The following is a 24,003-nucleotide window of genomic DNA, read 5'->3' as shown; positions in this document are numbered from 1 at the left end:
CTTCGTCGTTGTAGCCAAATTTGCCGCAATATCCGCATTCGATTGAGTTTTGTTGGCTTGAACCAGCATGGAAGCTCCCCCTTCCTCGTCCGCCGAAATTGGGAGTTGTTTTCATAGGTCGGAGCTCGTTCGCCTCGTCCTTGGCCGAATCGGCCTCTTCTTGCTCGGTTGCATCCATCCTCCATTCTAGTGTGAGTAGAGCATGTGGCCTTCTGAGGCATTGCTCTTAGTTCAAACATGATTTTCTTCAATAAATAGCATTGATTGAAGATCGAAGAAAGAGGGACATGCTAGAACGGTGGTTCTCATCACGCCGAACTGTGGTGTGAGGCCGCCGAGGCATATTTGCACCATCTAGTCATCATCCACATTGATGCTTATTGAGCTGAGTGAATCACAAAGATCCTTGATCTTCAAGGTATAGCTTGTGATGAACATGTCCCTTTTGTGCGGAATAGTGCTCGGCCATGACAACCGAGTCTTAAACACTCAATGGAAGCAAACAGAAAATAGAAATAAGATAGACACAAGATGTTCACGTGGAAAACCCTAAACGGGAAAAACCACGGGAACCCACAAACTCCAACTATCACTATGAGAGGAAGGGTACAATGAGAGACTCAGAGGCAATGACCTCGAGCTCTATGGCTTCGCCAACCGGCGGTTACAACCGAAAATGCTTTCTATTTCTCTCTCGTTCCCTCTCTCTCTCTCTCTCTCTCTCTCTCTCTCTCTCTCTCTCTCTATACAACAAATGATGATCACACACACAACACTATTTTCCCTAGTTATATTCTTAAAGTTAGTGTGCAGAAGTTTTGACAAAACCGGTTTAGCCGGGCTGCTTGAGAGTACTTAGCATACACTGGAGAGACAAAGAGAGAGTAGAACATAAACTAAATTCAAAATAACAATAGTTTGTATACATAGAATGTGCTCAAAGAGAACTTTTATACAAGTCCATAAAGGACTGGCAGAAGTATTGACAGGTACTTCAATGCTCATACGAGCGATTGACACTGACTCACAAAACTATGCCTATGTACTAGGCTAGATCCGTAGGCCTCTAATGGCCTACCGGTTTCAATCCGATCCAATTCTCTGATCCGGCTCCTGGTTCAGGATATTGATCCGGCTCTAGCTTATTCAGCTGATCCGAATCCGGTTGAGATTGCTCGCTCAACACTCCCCCTCAAGGTCAACTTGAGGTCGGATCGTGGTGTTAGTATCTACAATAGTCGGTCCTTTCCTCCGGATCCTTCTGGCGTCTTCCCGCCTTGCTCGCACTCCTCGTCCGGTCCGGTTCCGCTTCCCACAACTCGTTTGGTTCTGCGCACCTCGACCTCCTTGGTCGGCTTGTCTGCTCAGCAGGCCTATCTTAGCCCATCTGAGCAGACAAGCCGGTTACCGGTTAGGAACACAGTCCACCCTCAGTCTTTCGGGGTAGCTTACAAGGTGATCGTGGTGCAAGGGAATAGGGATGCGTAGTGCATGATTTGTAGGGCGTAAGGGGAAGATGGCTACAACCTAACCTCCATACGGGTGTAGCACCCAACGCGTACTTACCTTGTGTTTACTGCAACACAGTCTTGTACAGAGAATGAGACACGGAAACAAGAGACCAATAGACCAATAGATAGAACACCAAGATCAGAGAACCTAAACTCTATTAAAACGACACTCTCATAATACGCTAGATGTTTACAATTGTATCCCGCCCTTTATATACACAAGGCTTCTAATCGGTTACACTCCCTGCGTACAACCGTTAGACGCGTTACTTTAACACTCCTAATATAATACTCTATTCTCCATAGCACATGAGCCAGTTGTTGTACATGCTCATGTCGATGAAGCACCGTATGTATGCCGTCGTCTCCATGTGCATCACCTCCCATGTCGCGGCATCGATCTTATCCGATTTCTTGTCCCCAAATTGTACCGACAGCCAGAGATCTTTGACCACGAGCATGTCCCTCATCTTTGACTTCCACACTGGGTTGTTGGATCTGGTGAGCTTGAACATGCTTCTGAATGACTCTTCCATTTTCTTGTTCGCTCTAATACCAGATTGACGCAGAAATGACGTTCGGCCTCAATCGAGTCTTAAAAAAATGAATGGAAGAGAGCAAAGTGAAAAATAAGATGACACAGAATGTTAACGTGGAAAACCCTAAATGGGAAAAACCACTGGAGCCCATACACTCCAACTATCACTATGAGGGGAGGAATACAATGTGAGACTCAGAGGCAACGACCTTGAGCTCTATGTCTTCACCAAGTGGCGGTTACAACAGAAACTAGTATTGTATCTCTCTCTCACTCGCTTTCTCACACTCTGTGTACAACGATGATACAACCACAACAACACCATCTCTATAATAAAGTGATTTCCCTAAGTCATATTTATACTTATATGACTTTTGGGCTATTTACAAATATAATCTCAATAGGCTAACCATGAAACATATTTACACATGTCCTTTGATCCGGATTTCGGGTCTCATCCGGAACCCTTCCGGATCCGGTTCCTTCATCCGACTCGTCCGATCCGGCTCCTCCGGTTCTCATCCAGATCCTATCCGGAGGGACCAAATTCTCAACAAACTCCCCCTTCACTCCGGCATGGGATTTCTCGTTAATCCGATCCGTTTCCGGCACGTGTCCAATTTGTCAACTGACAACACCTTGGTCAACATATCTGATCCGTTCTCCTTTGTGTGGATCTTCGTCAGCACAAAGTCTTGATCTTCTACTCTCTCCCAGATACAGTGATACCTCCACTGGATGTGCTTCGTTCGGGAATGGTAGGCCGCATTCTTCGCAAGGTGGATGGCACTTTGACTGTCGTAGTAGAGCCAGAATTCCTCCTATCAGATCCATAGCTCTCCGATGAAGTCCTTCATCCAGATTATCTCCTTGCCGGCTTCCACAACTATCATGTACTCCACTTCCATTGTCGACAGTGCAACGGACTTCTGCAGCCTCGACTGCCATGATACAATTCCCCCTACATAAGTCATGACATATCCGGATGTAGATTGGCTGGTATCCGCATCAACCGATATATCCGAATCTATGAACTCGTCAAGTTGGGGTTTACCGGAGCCAAACCGGAGGCACATACTCAAGGTGTCTTTTAGATACCGGAGTATGCAATTGACCGCATTCCAGTGCTCTCTTCCCGGATTGTTCATGAACCGGTTGACTACTCCGACAACATATGCAATATCCGGCCGGGTGCACACCATTGTGTACATTAAACTGCTGACGGTAGAGGCATATGGTATCTTCGTCACATCCGACTTCTCTGCCTTTGTCTTCGGGCTCTGCTTTCCGGACAACTTGCAATTTGCCGGAAGTGTCAATCCGACCGGTTTCGCCGCCGACATGTTGAACCTTTGAAGCACCTTTGTCACGTACTTCTCCTGTGACAACCACAACAGCTTCTCCGACCGACCCCGGATTATGTGCATCCCTAATATTTGTCTTGCCGGACCCAAATCTTTCATTGAGAAAGTCCGGTTCAGGGCCTTCTTTAGCATTCAGATCTTGATTCGGTCTCGTTCGATTATCAGCATGTCATCCACATATAGCAGGAGTATCAGGAAGTCGCCTCAGTCAAATTTCTTCACGAACACGTAGTGGTCAACTTGCGTCTTGTGGTACCCTTGGTCGGTCATGAAGGATTCGAACTTACGGTACCATTGTCGTGGGGCTTGCTTCAATCTGTATAAGCTCTTCTTTTGTCAGCGCACCAGTTGCTCCTTCCCTTTCTTCTCAAATCCTTCCGGTTGATGCATGTAGATATCTTCTTCGAGGTCGCCATGTAGGAATGTTATCTTGACGTCCAGTTGCTCTACCTCGAGGTCCATGCTTGCTGCTATGCTCAATTCCATCCTAATGGGTGTCATCTTTACTACCTGGGCGAAGATCTCGTCGAAATCTACTCCTTTCTTCTGCTGGAACCCCTTCACCATGATCTGGGCTTTGTACCCTGGTGGATTTCCGGAGTCTCCCCGTTTCAGCTTGTACACCCACTTGTTCCGGAGTGCCCTCTTTCCTTTCGGCAATTCCGTCAGTTCATATGTGTGGTTCTCATGTAGGGAATCCATCTCGTCCTACATGGCACTCAACCACTTGCGGATGTGGGTGTATTTCTTTGCTTCTTCGAAGCTTTCCGGCTCCCCCTCATCGGTCAGTAATACGTGCTCTGCATCCAAAAATCTCCGGGGGGCTCTTCTCTCCCTAAGAGGGTATCTCCGCCTTTAGTCTTCAACTACCGGTTCCTCCATTTGTTCTTCATTCGAGTCTGATTCAGGGCCTTGTCCAATTCCGGTGTCTCCTTCTTCTTCTTCTTCGGTCGGTTCGGTTTCTTGTCCGAATCCGGCCGGTTCATCGAGTGTCAATATGTTACTGGCTAACTTTCGGTTTTCAACCGGGTAGGTCCTTGTGTCCTCAAACCGGTTTTCATTGGATGATCCGGAGTTCTTCACCTTCTTCTCCGACTCCCAGTCGACAATGGTCTTGTCTTCTATGAAGACTATATCCCGACTCTGGAACACCTTCTTGTCGACCATGTCCCACACTCGATAACCAAACTCATCATCCATGTATCCAAGGAATATGCATGGCTGGGATTTCGGATCCAACTTTGCTCTCTTGTCCTTTGCAACATGCACATATGCGAGACACCCGAACACCTTCAAATGCTAGTAAGACACGTCTTTACCGGTCCATACTCTCTGTGGTGTGTCTCCTTCCAAGGGTGTCGAGGGTGACTTGTTAATCACGTACATTGTCGTCATCAGCACCTTAGCCCAAAACGTCTTGGGCAACTTTGCATATGCTAGCATGCTTCAGACTCTCTCCATTATGGTCTGGTTCATCCATTTGGCCAACCCGTTCAACTCTGGTGTCTTCAGCATGGGGAATTCGATCCGGATTCCCTTCGACCAACAGTACTCCTCGAACTACCCCCGGTATTCTCCTCTGTTATCTTCTCAAACCGCCTTCAACTTCCGGACGGTTTCTCTTTCCACTCTCGCGTGGAGCTCCTTGAAGACGGACAACACTTGATCCTTCGTCTTTAATGGTGAGACCCACAACTTTCAGTTGTGGTCGTCTATGAACGTCATGAAGTACTGCGATCCGGCACTCTTTGGAATATTCGAGAAGTTCGATCATTCCTTGGTTTTGTCGGGTTTTTGTGAAAATCTCTTCCTAATTACTCCCAATTGACGACGTTGTTTACTGATCTTCTAAAAGGTCAAACACGTAAGTCTACAAAACCTATTGTGTGGAATGCTACACTAGACCTCGCCTTTAAGGAACTCAAGGACCTGGTATGCAAGGCTCCTTCACTTCTTTTACCCGATCCTTCAAAACCTTTTGAGGTTGAAACCGATGCAAGCGATTATGCTATAGGTGTTGTCTTATATCAAGATGGTAAACCAATAGCATTCGAGAGTAAGAAACTTGATTCTGCTCAATGTCGGTATACCGTTCAAGAAAAGGAATTATTTGCAGTTATACAAAACATGGCGCCATTATCTTTATGGAAATCGCTTTGTGGTAACTACGGACCACGAGTCCTTGAAATATTTTTGTGACCAACAAGACTTGAAAGGTCGTAAGGCACGATGGGTTGATCTCATCCAGAACTTTGATTTTTCCATACAATATCGTAAAGGTTCCATGAAAATTGTCGTTGATGCACTAAGTCGCATCCGTGAAGTTAACACGCTTAGCTTCACTGAAATATCATAAGATCTTTATGATCACCTTTGAGGAAAGTATCCTGATGACAGTTATTTTGCAAAATACTGGGCAAGAGTTGAGTTTGGAACATACACCACCACATCCTCGAAGGAATACTTCCACATTGCTCACGGTCTGCTCTACCGTAATGGGAAGGTTTGTGTTCCAGATTTACTCGAGGTAAAAAAGAGGATTCTTTTTTAATGCCATGATGCACCCTCAACAGGGCACCATGGAATACATCGTACACTCGTTCTCATCTCCACTCAATTTTATTGGCCTAAGATGCGCCTTGACATACATAGCTATGTGACTAAATGTCACCAATGTCAGGTTAATAAAGCCGAGCGACTTAAAGCCACAGGACTTTTACATCCCTTGGACATTCCCAATAATAAGTGGGAAAGTATATCCATGGATTTTATTGTTAGCCTTCCTCGCACCCAAAAAGGCCATGATGCCATCTGGGTTGTGGTTGATCGACTAACTAAAATGGTCAGATTTATTGCTACTAAAACCACGGTAACAGCTCCCGAATTGGCTTACCAATTCGTTGACGGGTTATTTCGTTTTTATGGGTTACCAATGGATATCATGAGTGATCTAGATCCAAAGTTTACTAGTGACTTCTGGACGCAAGTCTTCAAGAAGTTAGAAACTACGTTGAGCATGAGCTCCACGGATCATCCTCAATCCGATGGACAAACAGAACGAGTAAATCAAATTATTGAGGACATGCTTTGAGCATATGTTTGTATAAAACCAACAAAATGGGAACGTTATCTCCCAATTTTGGAGTTTGCTTATAACAGCTCCAAGCATACGTCGACGGGATATAGTCCTTTTATGTTGATGTATGGTTTTCAGCCACGAGCCCCGATTGATGTTAATATACATCATGATGAGTTGCGAAGTACACAAAACTTTCTTCGGGATATGCAAGATATGTTGCATATTGCATGAGATAATATAAAAACAGCTCAAGATAGAGCCCGTTTTTATGCTGATCATCATAGGCAACCTCGTGTATTCAACCCTGGACAGAAGGTATTTTTACGTGTACCTCACAATTCTAAGACATTGTCTACGGGTAAGTGCACTAAGTTAGCCCCACGGTTTTGTGAACCTTTTACAGTCCTTAAACCCATTGGGTCATCAGCCTATCGTCTTGGTTTTCCCGATGTTGTTGGAATTCATCCAATTTTTCATGTGAGTCGTCTAAAAGAACTTCTACGTTCTGGCGACAATACAGTTACAACTGAAACTCTAGTTACTTCTGAAGATGTATCTTCTAAACCACATGTACTAGAAAGGATTCTCGATGTTAAAACAAAACAATTACGTACTAAAGAAATACGAGAATTTAAAATAAAATGGATGGATAAATCAATAAAAGATGCCACATGGGAACGCAAGAGTACTCTCAAAACTAATTTCCCTAACTTTCCATTGCAAGAGTGCAATGTTTTAAAGAGGGGGAGTGTGTTACGAGCACGACCATATAATATCCCGTTGTCGTGAAGAAAACCGGCCATAGGCGGAATCGGAGAAAAAGGCGCATGAACCAGCACTCACATAGGTGGACGCGAGAATTGATATTATGGACATAATTCATAATTAGGTCGGCTGATGTAAATACTAGGTAGTACATATTTATTAGAAGATTGGTGCGTATCCCTGTAAAAAGGGACAAGGAATAAAGCGATTTGACGAGGGAAGAACGGTCCCCTTTTGCGAACTATTTAAGGAGGGAGAGAAGGAAGAAAGGGGGCACGTTGGCAAGGACGAAGTGCTGCTGCAGAACTGAGTGCCGAGCTCTCTCTTCTCCTCTGATCGTCAGTCTCTGTGGGTATCGGGAGTTCGCTGCCTCTGCTTCGTGGACAGCCCGTGTGCTTCCAGCAGAAGCTCTCCCTCTTTTGTTTCTTTGAGTCGAGTGTGTTCTATCTGTGTGTGTGAGTAGGATCCCCGTGTCGGGTCCATTGCCGCCTTGCCGGTTGTAATCGTCAGAGTTTGTAATCTCTTGATATTGTAATCGATTGTTACTGTAATTAAGTGTTCCGTTTCTTTCTCTTTCCTTCTCCCCTTTGCGTATCTGCAAATCTCTTCTCTCTTCTCTCTCTCTCTCTCTCTCTCGCTCCTCGGTTCAAGGCCCCTGTGGTCCTGCCTCTTTCTACACGCACGCGCGTAACAACGTGACACCGTGGTGAGAATTTACCGTAGTATTCTATACACGTGGATAAGTGTGAGGGTTAAACGAGAGTGTAAAGAAGGGGAGGATTACTTTTTAATCCTCGGATTGAGACAACCTATTAGGCCAATTATGAACTTGCCTGGGGGCCTTGGGTATCGCTATAAATAAGAGGCCTAACTACCCTCATTTCATCATCATGTGGACTATGTTGAGACTCTGTGTTGTGGTGGGTCAACTCTTGTAGCGAGTGCGCCAGCACTAGGTACGACTCGACGCCACGACGGTGGTATGGGACGCCAATCGAGGCTCGAGTCCGTCTCGATTCCTTCGCTCGGGGGTGGTCGGGTGGATCGACACCCTTCTTTCTCTCTCTCCTTTCTTTCTATCTACCTAGATCTATCCTTATCTAATGCTTACTTTAGTACATGTCTCTAATAACCTAGGTGCACTGAAACCAACCAATGAAGAAGACCGTGCATCCATAGGGCGTAAGCAAGTAATTGGAGGCGGTTGCCAATATGTGCAACAGAGAAGATGCGATACTTGCATTGCGATGCCTTGACCTTTAGATCAAGGGACTCAAATGTTGATTGTTGCAAGAATTGTGGTCGCATCTTTCCATCATCTCCGGATGAGCCATAAACATAGCTTGAGTGGTTTTGCGGACCGGTGCATTTGGGTTTACAAAGTTTCAAGTGGATTTATGTTGATTTATGAGTTCATTTAGGAGTATGTCATATGTTGATTTATGTTTTAAGTTTCCCGTTTCAAGTACGTCATCCTTTGATTTGGGTTTACGGTGTTTAAAGTGGATTTACGGTCTTTGTTTTAAGTTTTATGTTTTTTAACTTTTAACTTTTATGTTTTAATATGATTATTTGTTTTAACATAAGTATGGTAAAGATCGTCGATTTTGAATAATTTAAGGTTGGATTTTGTGACTGTTTGATATGTTATTGTAAGTTTTAAGGGTAATGAACAAGCTTATTTGAAGATTTTGGTCGAAATGATACATTTGGTTGGGCGACCTGCAACGGTTGGGCAACTTGCAACCTGCAAATGTCAAGGTTGGGTGACCTAAAACGGTTGGGCAACTTGCAACAGTAAGAGTTGGCTGACCAATTGTGGTTGGGCGACCATCGACTCAGAGTTGGGCGACCTCTGACAACTTTTTTTTTCGCACGTTCTTCCTTATCGAAATCTGACGGTGCAGATCGCACATGCCTTCCTCTAAGCAAACTACACCGTCTGTGGCCGTGATTCCCTCGTCAGCCCTCTTTATGATTTGATGTAGAATAGACACGAGCCATACATACATACATACATACATACATACATACATACACACACACATACATACAAGCTGCAAAGGAAGGAACAGGAACAGGAGCCATCGCCCACTTCGTTAGAAGAGAGTTTCTGCGCTTCGAGGATTCCCATCTCCCATGGCCACCACCATCTCTCGATCTAAAGCGCTTTCTCTGTACAGGAAGCTCTTGCGCTCTGCGCGAACATGGCCTGGCCCTCCCGATGAGAAGAAATACATCCTTGTGAGTATCTTCTTTCCTTCCTTCCTTCCTTCCTTCTTCTTTCTCTTTTCTTTTTCTTCTCTTCTGTTTCTGTTCCTGCACCATTGTCTGACCCTTGCTTTTTCCGTCTCTCCGTCCTTTCTCTTCAGGATGAGAGCCGATCTGTTTTCCGAAGAAATCAATTCCTTTCTGATCAAAATGCTGTCGAGAAAGCGGTTAGTTACTTTTGTAAAACAGGCTTGGTATTTTGTAAAGAGATATGAGTGTTTTTATTCCTCTCATTCTTGTGGATTAAGAAACAATAATAGGTGGGAAAATGGAATTTTTTTCTGTCTCACTTGCTAATCAAAGTGTTGCTATAGATATAATAATGCCACTGAAGGTTTTGTGAAATGAAGTTATAAATTATAATCTTAATCATGATAAAAATAGGCAATCTTTATCCTAATCAGTGCCAAATAGAAATGTGGAAATGAATTTATTTGTTTTCATCATCATGATCATTGCTTGTTAATGGTAAATGGACTGTAATACTCTTTTGGTAATTGGTGTAGAATACTTAGCATACGATACACATAGAATACATATCCTAAGTATTCTAACTTTTAAAAAAAAAAAAACTTTGAGTATGTATTTTATAGATAAAATACGTTAAATACTTCATAAAATTTACAGTTTTTTTTGAAAACAAATTTATTTTAAAATTTTTAAAATTATTTTGAAATATTAAATACTTGTTAAATATGTAGAATATGTCAAAATTTTAGAATACGTAGAATATGTGAAAATTTGAAAAATGGCAGTTCTAAACCATAGAATACATATAGAATACTTCAAAGTATTTTAAAATGTATTGTAAACGTAGAATACGCGTTTTTTAACAACTATGATTTTGATACTTATAAAAATTCTCATCAGTATCTTAATCCAGGGAAAAAATGGAAATATTGTTTGAATCATGTTAAGAATATAGTTAATTACAGCAGAGAAATGCTCATTAATCCTTATTCACGGTGAAATTTCTATAATCATTATCTTAATTGCATTAAAAGAATGGGTTTTAGGCCTGTAATTCTTCTCCATCAAGAAAGCTGGTTGAAGGCAAAGGAAATCAATTACAAATATGTAAGTGATTTCTTTTGTGAAAATACAAACATTCCATCATAGAGGAATGATAGCAATGTTTCTGTTCACACAATAAAGTATCTCCAGACATGATAATGCTTGAAAAGGTTTCCTCGGGTAAAATAGCAATCATTATTTTGAGATTTATGGCCTACATGGCAGTCAGTGGCTTAGGAAAAATTATGCAGTACCCCTGTTTTTTTTCTCAGGAATTGAATGCCCTTGATCTACCTGAAAGAGAGAGCAAAAGAGTGAATTGACCATGTAATTTCTCTCTCAGGAGTTGATAAAGGCGATTTGCTCTCTCAGGAGTAGTTCCCCCATTTTAATCATGGTAAAAACAATGGGGGTCCATCACAATCCTGTGCGCAGAGGCAAAGAAATGAGCATCTGTCATACTTATTAGTGCACTCCAGTGCTCGCTCACATATTAGATATGAAGCATTATTTGTTAGCTATTCTCAGTAACTCACAGTTATTGATTTCTTCTGTCATTGAGGACAAACTGAAAGAGTTCAAAAGGCTGCTGAGTTTCAGACTTTTTCTTATCATATAAAGCATGTTTGTTTAGGTGGAACATGATATGACAAGACCAGTGAAATCATGTATTTCCTGTTAGTTGCACTTTTGTGCTGCTTCGTATATAAGTGATCATGGTAGGGAAAGCTGAAATAAGAGGTGTTTTGTTTCTTGTATTGATTTAACTGATGGATAAACTTATAATTATAACTGAGGAAGGCAAGCTGAAAACAGGAAAATTTCGGATACAATACTTGAAGGGTTTTAGCTCCTTGAAACATGGGCTGTAAATAAAGGCATGCTATTCTGAGGAGACTGCAGTATGCATACTTACTTTATGTGCCTGAGACTGAGTTGGATCATGTAATAAGTGAGCTACATCCTTCTATCTAGGGCTACTATTACTGATACATTATACAATGTTAAATTGATAGTGGGTTTGGGAATGTAGATGGTAAAGAGGTTAGAATATAACAAGGGGGTTAGAGAGAGAAAAAGGGGGTTCAGAAAGAGGAAGGGAAGGTTTTGAGAGAGGAAAAGAGTTAGATAGTATACTCTTATTCAGAGGAAAAGAAGTGTTTGCATACCAAAATATACTTAGAGGGAGTAAAAATGTTTTACTTGCAAAGGGGTCTAATGAGAAAAACAGTTTTAAAGAGGAAAAGGATTTAGAGAGAGAGAGAGAGAGAGAGAAGATAAATTGAAAGGGTTAAAAAGAGAGAACTATTATATAGTAAAATAAGTTATAGTGAGAGGAAAAATCTTCCAGAGACAGATTATACAAGATAAACATATTAGAGAAATGAAATAACATGTTATATTAATCTTTCAAAAGGCCAAAGTTCACCAATGAAACTAAAGTTACATCTATATAGATCTTATAGAAGTCATTAGATTGTATCTAAACAAGGTCGCTTCCCTATATAGCTTAGGATATGAGTGAGGTACAGCTATATAGGAACTATGTGTACAACTAATGCGGAGAATAGAATGTATGGAATAAATTCATATCTAAGAGATGTAGAATGTTTGTGGATTGGATCAGCCCATGAATTGGAATACAATTTGCAAGTGTTCCTTCTAGAACAGAGGATTTTGGTTTATTTGCTCTCTGCATTTTGCTGCTAACATCCCAAGCTTGAATTAATAGGCAATGTAAGGAATAACTCTATCTCTCTTTCAGACAAGTTTTCTCTTTATAATTGTCATTTTCTGCTTAAACCTGCTTTTTTGCTCTCCTAAACAATTGTTTTCCTTTCTTTAATGTTCTATCTTTCTAAAACATATGTTTAGTGAGTGGCAACCTACCACACAACTGACCTCACCTTAGGTGTGGCAATTGTGTCATCAAGGAGTGGAATCCGAAGAACAGTATGTTTGTCATTGTAGTGTCTTTTATGAAATCAAAGGGAGATACCATTGCCTCTTTAAACAAGGCTTTGGCCCACTATGCAAGCTAATGGAATATGAGGACCAACGGTGCCTAGGACTTTTCTTGCTAGAGCTCAAGAGCCATCGGGAAAAGTCGTTGAAGAATACAGCCACACAAGCTCATCCACAAAGAACAATCACAACTTTCTTTAGCCCCATCACTCCTACTAATGCTACAAGTCAATCATGGGATACACAAATGGGCTCCCGACTAGGACATAACAAAGGGGTTACAATTGATCGGGCAATAGCAATTTGCCGTGCACGTAGCCCCTGGCCCCATGGACCACGACCTCAACACCCTTGTCGTCGATAGATAAAAGCCATTATCTCCCAGCATCGCAGGTGCTTCCCTCGCTTCGGAGACATTTCCATTCTGGATTGACCTATGCTAGAGATCTTTCGAAGACAAAAGCTACAATATATCTAACTTGAGAATCTCACATGTGCCAAAAACCATATTCCCTCGTCTCTTTTTATCTTATACACTTTTATATTTATGGAGTATTATTTATTTATTTTGATTTGTTGTTCTCAAAGACGAGACAACACGTAAGATGTAATCTCTTGTTTGGTCTTATAGGCCATTTTGCCCTCTTAAAAGATGTTAATATATCTTTCTTCTTCTCCCTGAAATCCAATTATTTTTTCTGATGACATCCGCATTCACTTTTTGACTTTTTTCTTGCTAACTTGGTTTTTAGCTCTAACCCCTTTCAATTCTCTCATAGACTCCCTTTTCATCTTTCTATAAATAAGTTCCTCTTTCCAACCAACCTCCTTTAAACTCATCAAAACCCATTTTCTCCTCTCTGACTTTTTTTTTCTCTTTAGTCTCATTTCGTCTCTTTGATTACACCTCATAAATATTTGTACTTAATTATGTTTTACACCTCGCAAGCATAGGCCAGCTTCATTTATAGACTGACCTGTTTTACATGATGGAACTGTTATCTCCAGAAAAAGGCCATCCCTTAATGAGATTGTTTAGGGCTTGAAGTTCTTAAATCCATGGAGGATTGAGGATCAGGAATATCATAATGAAGAGAAATATTAAGATAATAAGCTCAAGAGAAGCAAATGAGATTACCAATCAAGATCGATGTGATAGACTCATGAAACTAGAGTGCTTTATGCAGGTTCAAGTACAAGAGATATGACCTCTATGAATGGGGCCACATATGCATTGGATTCTCTTGCAACCCTGTATTTAAGGTTAAGGTTCAAGGCTTCTGTAAAAGAGGTTATAGTAAGTTGATATTAATTTTGGGGACATCAGCTAGGGACGGCCCTGAATTCATGTTCCTTTTAAAAATGAGGAACATTCTGAGATGTAATCTCTCTTTTGGTCTTATAGCTCATTTTTGCCTGTTAAAAAACTTTAATAATATGCCTTTCTTTATGTGCATAGGAGGGGATGATTTAAAACCTCTAGCTATAGTTCTTGTTTTCATCAGTAGTCTCATATATCTGAAGACCTATTTGCATCTGTTTCATGTTCTGATTTAAAATGTGTAGCAGATAACAGAAGGAGAAGTAAGATATGAATATGCATGGCACTATAAGATTCCATATCCTCGTCTTCACAACTTTGCAACTGGAACAATGGTGGAGAAACCCAGTAGGATAACAGGTCCAGTGTATGAGGTTAGATACACATGATTTTTACAGTCAATAAGGATATTCTTTGCTTTCTCCAAAGCTTTTAAACAATATGAATCCCATTTATTTTCGCACAGGTACCCGAATATTCATCAGGTATGGCATTTCATTAAAACATGAGGGCATACAAAAGCTGTCTTACGTTATAAATGCACTGAATAGAATATGAAGAATGTGGACTGCTACTGGTAGAGGACTTAATGGGATATGTATACCTTGTGGTTGTCTAGAGTTAGGATAATTTATTGGAGGTTTATATTTGTAAATTTTTATCTATAAACCAAGCTACACTATATATTTGATCATGTCAAATAATACCTCATTCGTATGATGAAATCCTCCTTTGTTGGCTTGAGTAGGCATTTGATAAAGGAGAAAGCAATACAGGAGCCATCTTGGCAAGTTGTTTGTGGTTTGTTTCAATTTATAATCTCTCATAGACTCCCTTTTCATCTTTAAGCAGTGAGAAGGGTGCAGAAGTTCATCATGGCTTGTTTTTTGGACAATCAATTGATAACCTCGGTTTTTATCTCTTAATAATGCCTGCATTGTGTTAGAAATTTTGCAGCAGCTATTTGGTTCCTCATTTTGTATTATCTTGAATAGGTTCCTTGATGTGAAGGATTTAACCTAAGCATCTTTGGCTTGAAAAATTTCATCAATTTTCTCCATCAATATGTGGGTCTACATAGCTCTCTCCCTCTCCTTACTGTTAATAATGCTGATGTTTTCAATGCTTCAACTATCACAAGCCTTCATTATGTTATTGTAAGGAGGGTAGGTCCTGTGTGGAATACGTTTGTAAGGAGGATATTGTAATGTATTTTCTACTCGGTTTGTAGACACACAAAGGAGAAACTAGAAGCTAAGGGAGTGAGGAAAGGTACAAAAATAGAAATTCAGGAAGTGAAAGGTAGAACTGCAAAATTTAGGTGTCGGAAATTAGCTCATATTTATAGGAATGCTAAATCTATCTTAGGCATGGTGTATAAAATAAGTAAATTATAATCAGGTTTTATAGATGGCAAGGAAAGTCAAAGGGTGTAATCATAAACACTCCATTATGACCAGAAAAGAGCTTGGCAATACATTGTCCATATATTCAACAATAGTGGTTTGGTTTGTGTTTGAAGAGATTAGAGTGTTTGTAAATGTTTGCCATTTAGGATGACTGTTGGAAGAGTTTTGTTATTAAATGTTTGGAATAGAGATTTAGGGTCGGTTTGTTGTAGGAAGAGTTTAATTATGGGCGTTTTCTTGTGTCTTGTTAACTAATGTTAGAAAAAGAGAATCTATTTTTATGAACCATGGTCAACCATATATTCTGTTGTGCATAATGAAACTGTGTATAGACGCGTATTTATTTATTAAAAATAAAAGAAATACTTATACATTTATTATAAAAATTTAGTAGCGTCAAGTCCCCAAGTCCCTCTTTTATTATCTTTATTTATTGTTAAGTTCCTTTTTTTCTATCCTAGGAAATTAAAAAAGAGAGAGGAATGTCTAACTCTACCCATAGGAGTGAAGGGGGAGTTTGTTAGGATAATGTCACTCCTATGGGAGAAATCGACAGTTGAAGTCGAGGAAAAAGTTGGTAGTCGGATCGACAAGCCGAACATAGGATTGTCGATTGGATCGACCAACGAGTCGATAGTATTGGATAGAGGATCCAAGTTGAAGACAAGACCAGATAGTCGGGCCGACTGTATAACCGACATGGGAGTCAGTTAGTCGGGCATACTAGAAAATCGACATAGGAGTCGATTAGTCAGTTGATCAACTAATAATAATAATAATAATAATAATAATAACTGTTATATTTGTAAATAGCCCATACTGTGTATAAGTATAAATACGCCTAGGGCAAAATGTTGTATGTGCAAAACATAATGAAGCGCTTCAAACATTGATCAGTTTAACCTACAAGCCTTCTCAAATCATGTTTTCCTTTGTCTTCTTTTACTCTGAACACATTTATATCAGATCCTAGCATATGATCAAATGCACAGGAAAGATTGCTGACATCAGTGTGTTAATTAGCTGAGGTGGAGAAACTCGAAAGAAGAGAATTCTAAAACTAGAGAAGGCGGGACGAGGTGGAGAATCGAAGGGGACTGGAGGCTGCAAAGAAAGATAAGATGCTAGAGTTGGCCAGGAGGTGCACCATACTTAGGTTTGTGTTTTTCATACTATGACCACGAATGAACCATATGGTATGGGAACATCCTACCAACTTTAAACCTCAAAGGCACAAGACCTATATTCTGAAAAGCAATTACCAAACATTTAGTCCTCTCAGTTGGGGTAGAAAATATCATCTCATGCTGGGTCAATAAGACATGGACTCTGCTCCCTTGGGTATCATATAATTATTTTTCACCTTTTCCATTCAACAATGAGTCCACAACAGTTTTGCTAAAACTCGCCTAAGATAATTGCAGAAATTGAGAAAAAGAAACAAAGTGTTTTGAGTTCCCTAGTTGATGGATTATGGAAGATCATCTTAGCAAATTGAGATTTTTATAGATAGTTGGTACAATTTCGAATTTATTTTACAAGAAAATTTTCAGATTTTCAAAAGTAAAAAATATGGCTCATGTTTCATGCTTGGCCCCCAATATAGTTGTGTATGTAAAAAAATGGTCTGCTCCTGAAGTTTCTTCTAACCTTAGCTATTATAATACTTAGGGACCTTTCGATGCCTTTATTTTATATCAATATTTCACTTTCAACTTGCATTCATATTGAGATTTTGTGCCCCTATTATTCAAGAACCACATAATCTGGTGATATAAAACTCTAATCTTTCCAAATTCATAATAAAGCTTATTCAGTACCATCTTTAGCAGTGTGTGCATCTTTCCTTATTTCACTTTCATTTTAAGTAAGTACTTCACAGAAATTGAATAGTTATAGATTTAACACGGAAAAATAATGATCTTGAGAATCAAAGACCCAACCAGAAAGGAAGCAAAGTGAAGTGCTCAGAAGTCATCACGGCATTGAAGCCCACAACAGGAAGAAGTGCTGCCGGAAGAGTTCCTAGAATAACCTACAAAAACAAATATCCCTGAATTCAGGTGAAACTCTGTGCAATCAAAATAATATGTTCAAACACTCAAAGAACGCAGCATGCATTACCAAGGGGGCATAGGCAATGTACAAGTTTGCTGAGTATCTTCCAGTGGCAATGCATAATAGAGCATGCATTGGAATAAGATTGATTATGAATGTATAGCCTCCCCAAGAGCAGACCTAGCAATAGAAGGAGCTGAATTATTTTAGAAGAACTCAAAAGAAAGCATTGCTATAAAAATAAAGAATTAGCAGATAAATTAGTATCTGGTTTCTTACCATATAGAAGTAAGCAAGAGCATTTAAAGTGGCATAGAAAAGGGAACCTGTATTGAGTGTCTGTTTAAAACGAAACGAAATGGTGAGTTTTGCCTTTAAATAGATGGATCAAATATCAAATGCAGAGAGAAACTTCATAGCCACCTTGATATAAAGGTAAAATATAATAATTAAAGCAAAGATTGCTACTGCTTCATTATCATAAGAACCTGCTACTGACCGTGACATGTATGAAGGAACCTGGAAGAATCAGATTATAAGAAAACTATAGGAATTATACTTGGATTTGAACCTGGCCACTTAAGATGCTTTATTTACAAAAACAGTGTGCCTAGTGTTAAGCATAGGAAAACCCACCATGGCAATCAATGCTGCCGCAGCAAGTCCTGCCCCAGTACCTTTGACTTCCTGTGAAATAGATGCAAGTTGATGCTTCAGACTTCAATTCAGTATATCAAGTTATAGTTTGTGGTTACAAAATTCATTAGCAATTAACGATCATGAGTCTCATGAAAAATTAAAGTTTTGACGAGGAGACAAAAAGTAATTCCAATTAATCATATTGTGAAATGCTCAAGATGTGAAATGCTCTCAAGAATAGCCTTCTTTTCCTTATGTCTCAAGTTACATTTTATAGACTCTCTCTTAGCGTGGATGGTGTTCTCCCGCTCCAATTAGCTCTACTAATTATGGGGCTTGGTGGGGGCCTAGTTTGGGTGTGGTGCATGAGGCTTGGTAGGGGCCTAATTTGGGTGTGGTCTATGTGTGGTGCATGGGGCTTGGTAGGGGCCTAATCTAGGTGTGGTTCATGTGACCACCACAATTCCCCCTTGTAAAAAAAAAAAGTTACTGTGCAGTCGAAGCGCGACGAGGCGTGGACAACGGTTCCAGACGGGGGGATGACACGGGCGTGGGCGTAGGCATGAGTGTGGGCGGGGGCGGTGGTAGTTGATGGAAGGGCTTCATGCGAGACTGGTGAGCAAAGGTAGAGCGGTTGTTGGAGGCGCGACGGAGCAGGTATGTAGTGTTGCGTATCTGCTTTTGAACTTCGAAGGGACCGATCCATCGGTGCATGAGCGATTCGCTGAGACCGCGACGACGGATGGGGAAGTAGACGAGGACTTTGTCACCGACGTGGTATTGATGGTCGACACGGCCTATATCGTGTTGTCGTTTTTGGCGTAGTTGTGCCTGGTGCAGGTTGCTCGTGATGGCTTTGCGGAGGAGGGGCTGGAGTTGTCGTAGGTGGGACCACCAAGACACTGCGTCAGCGTGGAGTCGTGTGGTTGGTTGCGGGACTGCCACTTCTGGGGGTAAGCGCGGGTCCCTTCCGTAAAGGGCCCGAAATGGGCTAATGCGGGTAGAGGCTTGCACAGTTGTGTTGTAGGCATGCGTAACGAAGGGCAAGATTCGGTCCCAGGTTGAGTGCAGCGGATCGATGTAGGCTGAGATTTGTTGTTTTAAGGTTCGATTGAGGCGCTCCGTCAACCCATTCGTTTGCGGATGGTAGGGTGACGTGAATAACTGTTGGATTCCTAGTTGTGTTGAAACGAGGCGTAGGAGCTCACTGTTGAACTGGGGTCCTCGATCGGACAAGATTTGGAGTGGGCAACCGTGGGGGAAGATGATTTTCTCCAATAGTTTGGAGGCGATGGTCATAGCCTTTGCATCTGGGATAGCGGCCGTCTCAGCCCAACGCGTCAAGTACTCGGTGATGACGAGGATGAATTTGTTCCCTCCTTGTGACTCGGGAAAGGGGCCCATAATGTCCCATCCGACGATTTCAAATGGAGCTTGAACTTGTATCGGATGTAAGAGGCCTTGAGCCACTTGAGGTGATTTGATGGCCTGACATAAGTTGCATGCTTTGATGTAGGAGGCGACCTCGTGGCGTAGCCCAGGCCAATAGAATTTGCGACGAATTTTGTCGAGCACCTTATGAAAACCCAAGTGGCCGGACAACGGGTGATCGTGGAAGAAACGAAGGTAAGACTGGCGTAGTTGCTCAGGCACGTAGACTCGGGGTTCTTTGCCTACTTGACAAAAAAGTAGGACATTATCCTGGATCATGAATTGCTTGGTGAGGGATGATGTCAGTTCAGCTCGTAGGCAGTGGCAGATATCTTGGATTTGTTTGTCGTGTTGTTGCATGTTGGCCATTTGGGACGAGGATATGGGGAAATTGATTGTGTTGGAGGTGATCTGGTTCGCCTGAAAGGATATGCGGGATAATCCATCGGCGACGATGTTTTGTGGACCATGGCGATAGCGCAGAGTGAATGTGTAATCCTGTAGCGCCAAAACCCAACGAAGTAAGCGGCCGGGTGGATGAGCCTTCTTTATGAGGGAGAGCAATGGCTGATGGTCGGTTTCGACTGATGTATTTGATCCGTGAAGGTATGGGTGGAAACGATGGAATGCCCAGACGATGGCGAGGAACTCTTTTTCAGTTGTCGAGTAATTTTGTTCGGCTTTGGTAAGTGACCGACTGATGTAGGCAATCGGGCGGAGTTGGTCGTTGTCGTCGGATTGGAGCAGGACCGCACCAAGGCAGACATTGGAGGCATCCGTCTGCAGATGGAAAGGCTTCGTGAAATCAGGGTGGGCCAGGAGGTCAGAGGCTTGGAGTGTTCTCTTGAGCTGCAGGAAGCTGGACTCGCAGGCTTCGGTCCACAGGAAGGGTGCGTCTTTTTGTAGGAGCGCGCGTAGTGGGGCTGACAGGTCGGCTAGCCGTGGGATGAAACGAAGAGAGAACGTGAGGAGGCCGAGGAAGCGTTGAAGCTGCTTGACTGTTGTGGGGCGTGGGAATTTTTGGACTGCTTCTGTCTTCTCCGGGTCCATTTGTATTCCGTCGGAGGAGATGACGTACCCAAGGAAGCGGAGGCACGTACAACCCCATCGACACTTCTTCCATTGCAGCTGCAATCGATAGCGTTGAACACAAGTTAGGACCTCCCGAAGGACTTGAAGGTGTTCTGCCCAAGTGCTTGTATGTACCAGAATATCGTCTAGATAGACGATGACGACACGGCGGGTGATGAGATCATCGAAGATGGCATTAGCCATTCGCTGGAATGTGCTCCCCGCATCAGATAGGCCAAAGGGCATCCGTGTGAATTGAAAAATGCCTTTCCTAGTGCGGAATGCAGTTTTGTGGGCATCGTGAGGATTCATCGGGATCTGCCAATATCCCGAGGCTAGATCGAGGGAGGTGAAGTACTTTGATTTGCCAAGCTGGTCGAGGAGGTCATCGATACGAGGGAGAGGGTATCGGTCATGGGTGGTGACATGGTTCAGTTGTCGGAAGTCGACACAAAAGCGGTAAGAACCATCCCCTTTCTTTACCATGTGTGGCTCCGAGATCCACTCGCTCTTGGAAGGTGTGATAATCCCTTGTTGGAGCATAGTTTTGACGGCGTTGTCGATGCGCTCGTGGTCGAGAGGCGAGCGACGTCGGGGAGCTGCATTGATGGGGCGGGCGTTGCCTGTAGGAATCGTGTGGTGAATTGGAAAACGGACCGAGGGAGGTTTTACAGGTGGTGTAGACAACGAGGGAAAGGTGGCGAGGAGCCGTCTGATGTCGTTGATGCGCTCCGCCGGTGATATCAGGTACTGTGTGTAGCTGATGTGGGTGGTATCCCGCGGAGTAGTGAAGAGCGCGATCGGAATGTGATTTGGGAGGATGAGCTGTTGTGCGGAGAAATCGAGACAGGCTCGACTATGGAGGAACCAATCACATCCCAAGGTGATTGGGAACAACTGGCGCGGGAGGACGTAGAAACGATGGTGGATCTGGGCGGAACTAATGGTGAGCATGCACCTGACTTGCGTATGTGAGTGGTACACCCGTTGTTGGTCGCCGAAGAGGATTTTAATGGGCGGTGCGTGGCTCGTGGGAAGTTGTAATTGGGTGACTAAATCTGCTCTGATGGAAGAGATGCTGCTGCCGGAGTCGAGGAGAACTTCTTGGGTCGTGTGCTGGAGGCGGGCGATTGTGGTACAAACGGGCGAAGTTGATGAAGTGGAGGCATGGACGTGCGGGGGCGGCTCGATCGTGGGAGAAACGGGAGAAGTTGAGGACGTGGAGACGTGGACGTGCGGGGGCGGCTCTCCCTGCGGCACCCCGCGCATTAGTTTTCTGGGAGCTCAGAGAGGGAGGCAGCGTCAGCTAATTGGACGTTCTGCTTCTGTTGGTGATTCTGCCACTTTCGGCAGTGACGCCGAATGTGGCCATAGTTGTTGCAGTAGAAACATTTGGGGCGTCCCTGGCTGTCTCGTTCGGGCAATGCACGCTTGGCACGTAATTGCGCGATCTGGATGTCGATGTCCATGGGAGTGACGGCTGGTATAGTGTTTGTATGATCATGACTGAGATTACCTGGTGTGTGCATGTCATGCGCGTCTGCAGCTTCGATGCGTTGAGGATGGCTTCGTGTAGTGTCGTCGGGCCTTGATCGCGTACACGACGGCGGAGGTCATGTCGTATACGCGGCCAGAAAAAAAACAACTTCATGTCCTCCGACATGTTGGTGTCAGCCCGGCGTAGGATCTGCACAAAACGAACCGCGAACTGGGTGATGGGTTCGCGTGGTTGTTGGGTAATTGACTCAAGTTGTTGTAGGGCCGTCTGGCGGGAGTCTTGATGAGCAAAATTCCGAATCATGGCTGCCCGTAACAGATCCCAGTCGTTGCGTGTCTCTTCGGGTTGTTGTACAAGCCATGTTGCCGCGATATTCTCGAGGAGTGTCTTCATCTCCATTGCCTTCCGAGGGTGTGGCCACTGGTCGTAACTGGCCACCATTTCGAAATGATCCAGCCAAGAGAGGACGTCCTCCGATGGTAGGCCGGAGAACGGTTTTGGGCGAACTCGAGAGTCCGGGAGATTTTGTTGTGGCTCGGATCGTGCTGAAAGAAAGGACAACATGGCTTGGTTAGTATGGTTAACTTGTAAAATGATGTTGGACAGAGCTTGAACCAGTTGGTCGATTGGCGATGTGGGCTGGTGTCCTTGATTGTGTTGTAGGAATTCCGGATTCATCGAGTTTGCGTTGCCGTCGTTGTTGTCGTGTTGCATCGTGGTGGGCGTTGTTGGGGTCGTGAGTTGGGGTGGCTTGGCCCGTCTTCTCCACCAAGATGTGAAATGCTCAAGATGTGAAATGCTCTCAAGAATAGCCTTCTTTTCCTTATGTCTCAAGTTACATTTTATAGACTCTCTCTTAGCGTGGAGGGTGTTCTCCCGCTCCAATTAGCTCTACTAATTATGGGGCTTGGTGGGGGCCTAGTTTGGGTGTGGTGCATGAGGCTTGGTAGGGGCCTAATTTGGGTGTGGTCTATGTGTGGTGCATGGGGCTTGGTAGGGGCCTAATCTAGGTGTGGTCCATGTGACCACCACAATATGATGTATTGCTTTCTTGAATTCAAGCCCACATCAATTAAGACACTGTGGACAGACTCTGATTCTGTCCATAGGCAGGTTCTTGGTGAGCATGTCGGATCCATTGTCGTCAATATGGATCTTCACAAGGGTAAACTCTCCTTCATCCGCTTTCTCTCGCAACCAGTGATACCTTCTTTGTATGTGTTTGGTCAAGAGTGATGCGCTGCATTTTTGAGTAAATGTATGGCACTCTGATTATCACAATGTAGCAAGAATCTTTCTTGCGTCATTCCCAGTTCACTGAGAAAGTTCTTCATCCATATCATCTCCTTTCTTGCCTCCACCGCAGCCATATATTCTGCCTTTGTGGTGGACAGAGCCACAATCTTCTACAGTCTTGACTGCCATAACACTGCTCCCCCTACATAGGTCATCACATAACCATGAAGTGGATCTGCTTGACTCTACATCCCCTGACATGTCCGAATCAGTAAAGCCTTCGAGCATAGGTTTTCCGGAACCATACCTAAGGCATACCCGTCAAGTGCCTTTCAAGTACCTAAGTATCCATTTCACTGCTGCCCAGTGTTCTCTTCCTGGATTACTCATATATCAGCTTACTACTCCCACAACAAATGCTATGTCTGGCCTCATACAAACCATAGCATACATTAAACTGCTGATGGTCGAGGCATATGGTACTTTCCTCATCTCAGCCTTTTCCTTCTCCCCTTTGGTGCATTGCTTGACATTCAGCTTGTGGTTTGTCAACAACACATAACTGACTGTCTTTGACCCTAACATGTTAAATCTTTCTAAGATCTTTGTCACATATTTCTCTTGTGACAGCCATAGCACCTTCTTAGTTTTGTCTTGAACTATGTGCACCCCTAAGATCTGTTTAGCCGGTCCAAGGTCTTTCATGGCAAACGATTTGCCTAATGCTTTCTTCAAGCTCACAATCCTCTTTGCGTCATATCTGACTATTAACATGTCATCTACATATAATAGGAGAATCAAGAAGTCACCTTCATCATACCTTTTTACAAATA

The 24,003-nt window shown here is 42.9% G+C and overlaps 3 protein-coding genes across 4 annotated transcripts; 1 reads left to right on the top strand and 2 right to left on the bottom strand.

Annotated features, from left to right (window-relative positions):
* Positions 1-9,313: 9,313 nt before the first annotated feature.
* LOC147864320 (uncharacterized) lies at positions 9,314-14,640 on the top strand. Of its 2 annotated transcripts, none has more exons than XM_087320565.1 (4): positions 9,314-9,501; positions 9,630-9,695; positions 14,077-14,195; positions 14,295-14,640. In XM_087320565.1, exons 1-4 carry the CDS (start codon positions 9,397-9,399, stop codon positions 14,335-14,337), a joined length of 333 nt encoding a protein of 110 aa, XP_087176691.1. In that variant the 5' UTR covers positions 9,314-9,396; the 3' UTR covers positions 14,338-14,640. The 2 variants fall into 2 exon arrangements, with proteins under 2 accessions (XP_087176691.1, XP_087176690.1); XM_087320564.1 differs by having other exon boundaries at positions 14,077-14,202.
* Positions 14,641-17,167: 2,527 nt separating this feature from the next.
* Positions 17,168-18,081, bottom strand: LOC147864319 (dolichyl-diphosphooligosaccharide--protein glycosyltransferase subunit STT3A-like). The gene is made up of 5 exons (XM_087319744.1): positions 17,932-18,081; positions 17,719-17,814; positions 17,575-17,634; positions 17,362-17,475; positions 17,168-17,272 (listed from the first exon to the last, which is right to left on the bottom strand). The coding sequence occupies exons 1-5, from the start codon at positions 17,932-17,934 to the stop codon at positions 17,168-17,170; spliced, it is 378 nt and encodes a 125-aa protein (XP_087175870.1). The 5' UTR covers positions 17,935-18,081.
* A 3,661-nt stretch (positions 18,082-21,742) lies between these two features.
* Positions 21,743-22,647, bottom strand: LOC147864318 (uncharacterized). Its single transcript, XM_087319743.1, has one exon. It carries the CDS (start codon positions 22,610-22,612, stop codon positions 21,743-21,745), a length of 870 nt encoding a protein of 289 aa, XP_087175869.1. The 5' UTR covers positions 22,613-22,647.
* Positions 22,648-24,003: the final 1,356 nt, after the last annotated feature.

This window comes from Azolla caroliniana, unplaced genomic scaffold (assembly GCF_043228905.1).
Source record: "Azolla caroliniana isolate FFs.n. ecotype wild unplaced genomic scaffold, voAzoCaro1.0.p SCAF_5, whole genome shotgun sequence".
NCBI lineage: Eukaryota > Viridiplantae > Streptophyta > Polypodiopsida > Salviniales > Salviniaceae > Azolla > Azolla caroliniana.
This window is presented reverse-complemented; position numbering and strand designations above follow the sequence as displayed.